The 6,340-nt window shown below is 32.0% G+C and overlaps 1 protein-coding gene across 1 annotated transcript in view; it reads right to left on the minus strand.

Moving 5' to 3' along the window:
- LOC112049059 (serine/threonine-protein kinase ATR) overlaps positions 1 to 5,544 on the minus strand; it is a 37,645-nt gene extending 32,101 nt beyond the window's left edge. The window contains exons 1-5 of the mRNA XM_052884318.1: positions 5,271 to 5,544; positions 4,173 to 4,298; positions 2,313 to 3,747; positions 1,700 to 2,239; positions 146 to 1,616 (exon numbers count right to left, since the gene is read on the minus strand). Of these exons, the coding sequence (XP_052740278.1) occupies positions 146 to 1,616; positions 1,700 to 2,239; positions 2,313 to 3,747; positions 4,173 to 4,298; positions 5,271 to 5,407 (3,709 nt within the window). The 5' untranslated portion in view covers positions 5,408 to 5,544. The remainder of the gene's footprint in view (positions 1 to 145; positions 1,617 to 1,699; positions 2,240 to 2,312; positions 3,748 to 4,172; positions 4,299 to 5,270) is intronic.
- Between the last annotated feature and the right edge of the window lie 796 nt (positions 5,545 to 6,340).

Below are 6,340 nucleotides of genomic sequence, written 5' to 3' on the forward strand. Positions count from 1 at the left end.
CTTTGGTTCTTCAGCGGATTTCCTCATTTCTGATTCATTCACGCAGACAAACTCAAAGCATAGCTTGCCATCACCGTTAAAATGCAAAAAATAGAAAAAGTAAATGTTACTATAATTAAAAATTTGGTATAAAAAATTCTCTTACCAATAAGCAAGTGATCAATCAACTCTACCATAAATGGCTCTATGTTTTTTCCACCAAATATCGCTTTGTGTATTTCCGATCTGTTCGTTTTCAACAATCTATCCATATGCTTGAAAGCTTGTGCTTTAATATTACAAATGTCATGGTTTAAATGCTTGAGATACCATTTGATTATGTCCTGGAAAGCTTCTGGCTGTGTCCTTTTCACATGTTTCCTAATTACATTTTTAACTCTTTCGGATATATTAGAATCTTCAAGAAAGAATAAATCAGATATGTGTGAGCTCAATAAATTTTCATTATTCAGAACCAGATACTGGAAAATCTTATTTATCTCATGTGGTGCATATTCAAATTGTTGCAACAACGATACAGCTAAATTGGAAAGGAGGGGACCTAACGAAACATTGTCTATGTTGTGAATGAAGGCGCCCCAGGCCTCTGCTAGAATTTTCGGAAACTCTTTTGCTAAGGGCAAAGCAGACTTTAACGTGGCAAGGACTTTAAATCTCAATGGGGTTAGATATTTAGCTCCCATTAACTGCATTATATCTGGAAAGCTTTTCAACGCTTTGCGCTTAACTGACAAAGCAACTTTGGCATTGACAAGTTTGTGGTCAAAATATGCCAAAACTCCCAAAAATTTCGGGTTCAGAAAATCCGCGATTTGTCTTGTGCTCATACTCATACTGCCTTGAGAAGTAGAAGCATCTGGGTCATGACAGGCTAAATACCTACATGCGTTTAAAACTCGCTCGGGATTAGTGCAGTATTGTAACAAAAATTCCGTCAATATCACCCTAAAATGCCTCTTTATTAGATTTAAAGTGGAAGATTTTGTAAGCTTTTCAATTATATCGTAACACTTTTTGGATGCTTCTTTAGATTCGGTCAAATAAATATAAACATATATGTGAGGAAATCTCTCAATTAGAAAATCAGATACAGAACATTGAACAAGAGCTGCGATCTCTTCTATCATTGATGGCACTTCCTTTACAACCACTGAATAAGGTATCAGATAGGGCAAAAAATGGTGAACATCCTTTGATATGAAATCCCTGTATCCAACAAACCCAAATGCTCTTACTACCTTTAGTAAATAAATTGCAAATTCTTTTCCATTGTAGAGACTACATTCGACAAATAGCTTGCAATAATCTTTCTTGTATCTATGGTAGACTTGGTTTGGAGAGAAGTCATGATATTCACAAATATCTCTTAAATAGATTATTGCTTTTGATGAGAGAGAGCATTGTGGGTGCATAATGAAGTAAACTAAAAGTTTTGTCATTGGCAATATCAATTTATCATTATGACAGAATCCTAAATCTTTGATGAGACATAATGTACTACTCTGTTGATTATAATCATTGTTTTCTAAACTCATTTTGGTAAACTTCACTAGTAAATTTATACATAAATCTGCTAAAGTGTCTCTATTAGTGCTCCATTCTGAATGTCTATTACCCTGGAATCAAAATATTTTATGATTTTTACTAATACTTACTAGTTGATCACAATTGTACTTATAGATTTGTTGTTTGTAAATACCTGTCTGTTATCAATAAAAGGTTTAAAAGTCTGCAGAACTTCCTTTAAGTATTGCTCATTGATAATTTTTGTAGAAACGCCATAATCAAATATGTAAAAGTGGTTACACAAAACTTTAACTAAATACCAATATGCGTCATCAATATCCTTACATAACTGCATATTTAAAAATTTACCAAACAATTTCTTGAGAGCATCATACATTGAACTTTTACTTGATGTTATTACAATTTCCTCTTCAGCACATATTTTATAGTATTCGCTCCATCCAGGTTCATTATTGTTCTCGCACTTTGAGCAATAAAGACACATTGCAATATTTCTATTTCCAAACAGTTGTATTCCTAAAGGCTTTTTAGTATTGTCTATAATTATATGATAAGTTCCTAATGATAGACAAGCAATGGCAGACAAAGCTTTAAAAACTTCTTTTTGAATATCAGCTTCTTTTGTCATAAAAGCTGGCATCATTATTTCTCCTATGCATTTACTTGCAGACATCACTTTATTAGCAAGTAACAGAGAACACAATCTGATAATCTGCAATTAATAAATAACATTAAAACACCATAATTTAATTAAAAGTGCAAGCAATCATATGAAAGTAACTTACTTCCCTTGAGGTATTAGGATCTTTATTAACAACAGCTGAGCTATACAAAATATCAATAGTTTTGTTCCAAGTATCATTAACTTTAGATTTTAAATATAATTTTGCAATCAAAAGATACTTCAATATTTTCATTCTTGTATTATCATTGAAACATGCAAAATCGTGCTTAGAGAATTGTAAGCTATTTTGTAAACATAATATTTGTAATGTAATGTTTATATAATTTTTTGTTATTGTATCACATAAATTTATTGTACTAAGAACTATGCACATAATATAATCTCTAGTACATTCATTACTAATTAAAATATTTTTATGGTCTTTTATTAATTGGCTTAAAGTTGTCCAAATATTTAAAACTCCTTGTTTATCTATTAGATCTTTGGTTTTATTTTTTATGGCAAGTCTTTTAGTTTGTATACTAACTTCTTCTAATATAGAAAGACTAAGAGCACATCTTCCCAAATGATGATTTATCAGTAATACATCATTTTTAAAATTATCATTATGTTGGATAGATTGTATGACTGTCATGACTTTATTGTAGTACCAGTTCTTATGTAAATCTATATGACTATCATCGCCTGCATTGTCTTGAATGTACTTGACTATTTGGTTGCAGTAACAATTTGACAGTTTTTCAATCTGACAAGCATCCATAGCAGTAATACTTTTTACATTTTGAGGAAAGTCAAGTTCACTGCTCAGCGATAAGCAATATAACTTCAGTTCTTCGTTGAAGATTCTGTTCACATTTTTGTTTAGAATAGTACAACATATGACTACAAGAACATTTCTGTCTTCCAGTTTAAGTTCAACTGTTATTACTTTTAAAAATTCCAAGAACATCTTATTAAAATCACCAAGCAGTATGTCATTAACTTCAGATTTTTCATATAGTACACTCATAGATTGAACAATTGATTCAATGCTTGATAACATTTTTCTAAAAAATATTGGAAAATGTCTATGAAACTTTATAATAGATACTTTGTTCATGTTCACAATCAATTGTAGGAAAAACTTTAGGCAACAATACTTCAGATCTATACTGAAGTTTTCAATAGCATAAAGTAATTGTGTAAAAACTTTTTCTTCTAAATCTTTATTATCATTTTCTAGTAAACTAGGTGGTATGCTCTCTGATAACAATTGTAGGATTAAATCAATTAATGTTTTACATGTATTAATATCTTTCACTTTAACATGTATTTCCTCAAGATTGATATCCACATTTGGTATAGTTACTTTTTCAGGTGTGAAATTTTCCAGTACTAAATCTGCACTACTGTTACTTTGAACATCTTTATAATACTGCAAAAGATGCAGTAAAATCATAAAATATTCTGAATGCAATTTTTTATAATAGAATGCCCCATTTGTGCATAAAATGTTTAAAATTTTCAGTTGCGCATTTTTGCTAGTTACATGAATTCTGAAAAAAAAACCATAAAAATATAGTCCATAATTTTATAAAGAGGTAAGGTTTGTGAGTTTAGGTCGAGGGAGTCATCTCTGGATCTACAGAACTGATTCCGAAAATTCTTTCACCTATAAAAAGTCACGTTATTTGTGAGATGATGAATGTCATAGATTATATTTCATCACTGTATTCCCACAGAAACGTAAACTAGATGGGTCAAACATTGAAGCGGCTGCTATTATGGTAAATGCTAATTTACTGTTTATTTTTGTATCCAAAATATACATTACAGGTATGCTTACTTTGGGGCTAGTGCTGTGTGTATTGTTAAGTACAATTATTTATTTATAGTTCTCTAGAATGTTATAACAATATGACTACATTAGACCAACAAAAATTATGCCTTAACAAATATTGAAGTTTGTAGAAATTCTTACCTACTTAACTCTTTTACAGAACAAACATAGAATAACCTTCCAAGAAGCCATGTATTGAAGGCACAGTAATAAGAGTCAGGGCATTTAGATGCTCCGGGACGAGGCACAAGTACTTCTGAGAAGTCCCTGAAAGAAACTTATTTTAAAATCACCATTATCTTCATTATCAGCTTGTTTTCATGGTCCATTGATGGGTGCATTTGTAGATTAGACCCACCAAATTGTTAATGGTTGACAGACATAGTATGATAGCGTTTAACTATGTATGCTGTGTTTGTTGTGGGCTCTTCTTAAATCTAGACACATTTTGGACCCTCGTAACTTTAATTTCATGTTTTTGACCAATCATTATCACTATTATCTAATAATATTATTACCTGAAATTTCAAAAGTGCTTGTAACTAAGCCTTATTGAAATAAATGAACTTTGACTTTATGATTATCACAAGCTGATGTTAATGATGATGACCAGGGCTAATGGGTTAACATACCATCTTAGGCATAGCTTGTGACAACCCCAAAATACCTAGTTTGCAACTTATTATTGCTTAGAAGAAAGAGAATTGCAATATGTCTCTGCCTGAACCAAGACAAAAACCACTTGATGATCTTAATAGGTGCTAGGCGATTGCTGTCATCTAATTACTTTAATAATTATTTTATATTTTATAAACTAATACCAATAATAAATTGAATAACTGCCTCATTGGTCCAGTAGTTAGCCTTTGTAGCTTTGGTTCACAAGGGTGTGGGTCTGAGCTTTCCTTCTTCCTAAGAAATTTTCAGTAGAAATTTTACTCAAGAGTTAGTTAATAATTGGTGTTATTACACACAAACACACGCACTCACACACCAACACACGCCTCAGAGAGCATATTAAGCTGTTGGTCCCTATCACCATTAATAATATCTTAAATTAACTTGGCGATACCATTACAGTCAGTCTGTCTTTCAACATCATGTGATTTTTTTATGAAAAATCTAAAACTGACTTTTAGACTGAGTTTTAGAGTTAAACAGGATTACTCAAGGAACAAAGAAACTGACATAGTACCTATCTAATGTTTATAAAATACATATAAAAAAAATATTTCTCACCCTGTTAGTTTCAATATAGAAGTTAACAATCTATCAAGACCATCTGCGGCATGCTCCAAGTTGTTGAACAGAACCAGTGTTGGAGCATTGAACATTTGCCACACTGTAAACGGACCATCGTTACAGTCCTCTTCCATTATTTCTAATACTAATTAGTAATTACTAATGTGACAAAACACTAGTTTTCTGCTTGTTCTTCGGAAAATTAACTAATTTTAATTATTCTTTTAAAAATTTCTTCCCGCTTCTTAGTTGTTTTGTTTTGTTTGATTGTTTGACAATTGAAATTTGAAATTGACATTGAGAATTTTTTTTTTTATAATGAGCTTTACGGCTCTGGGTTCTAGCTCTTTTGAGCCCCCTTTTACTCAATGACGACCAATGAAGAAAGAGTAAATTTGTAATGGTAATTATCTTTTTAGCCGTTTGTGATGGTAATGACGACCATACACCGACTATTTAAAAAATATACGAATAAAAATCAAAAGTGTTCTACACTATACACCTCTTAATATAGTTGGACAATAATGACGATTAGCGTTTAGGTAGGTATATGCAGGGCCGGACCGTCCATACGGCGAAAAGAGCGGTCGCTCCAGGCGCCAAATCCTAGGGGGCGCCGAAATGGTAAAGACAAGATTCAAAAAGAAATTAATGTGATGAATTTACGTGCGCGAAAGGCGCCATAATTGGATCTCGCTCCATTCTAAAATTTACCTCGGTCCGGCGCTGGGTATATGTAGTTGGGTGTGAGGCCAATGATTGAGAACATTGACGAAGTTTAAATATTCCTCAACTACCTACATTAAAATTAAGGAGATTGGAAGAAAGACACCATGTTTTGTATTGTCGTCTTTATTAGATTCTATTGCCTACATAATTAAAATCTCGGGTCGGGGTGTTCTGGTTGGCCGTCGCACTCCTCCAAAACGGCTCAACTGCTTGTTTTTGTATTTTTGGTAGGAATTAAAATAGACCGGAAAATATTGCATTTTATACTGCCAATAACTATATAGCGAGACTAATTATTTATTTTAGCTAAGCCAAGGTTGCAATGAAAGAAATTAATA

The sequence above is a fragment of the Bicyclus anynana genome, chromosome 11 (genome assembly GCF_947172395.1).
Source record: "Bicyclus anynana chromosome 11, ilBicAnyn1.1, whole genome shotgun sequence".
Classification (NCBI taxonomy): Eukaryota; Metazoa; Arthropoda; class Insecta; order Lepidoptera; family Nymphalidae; genus Bicyclus; species Bicyclus anynana.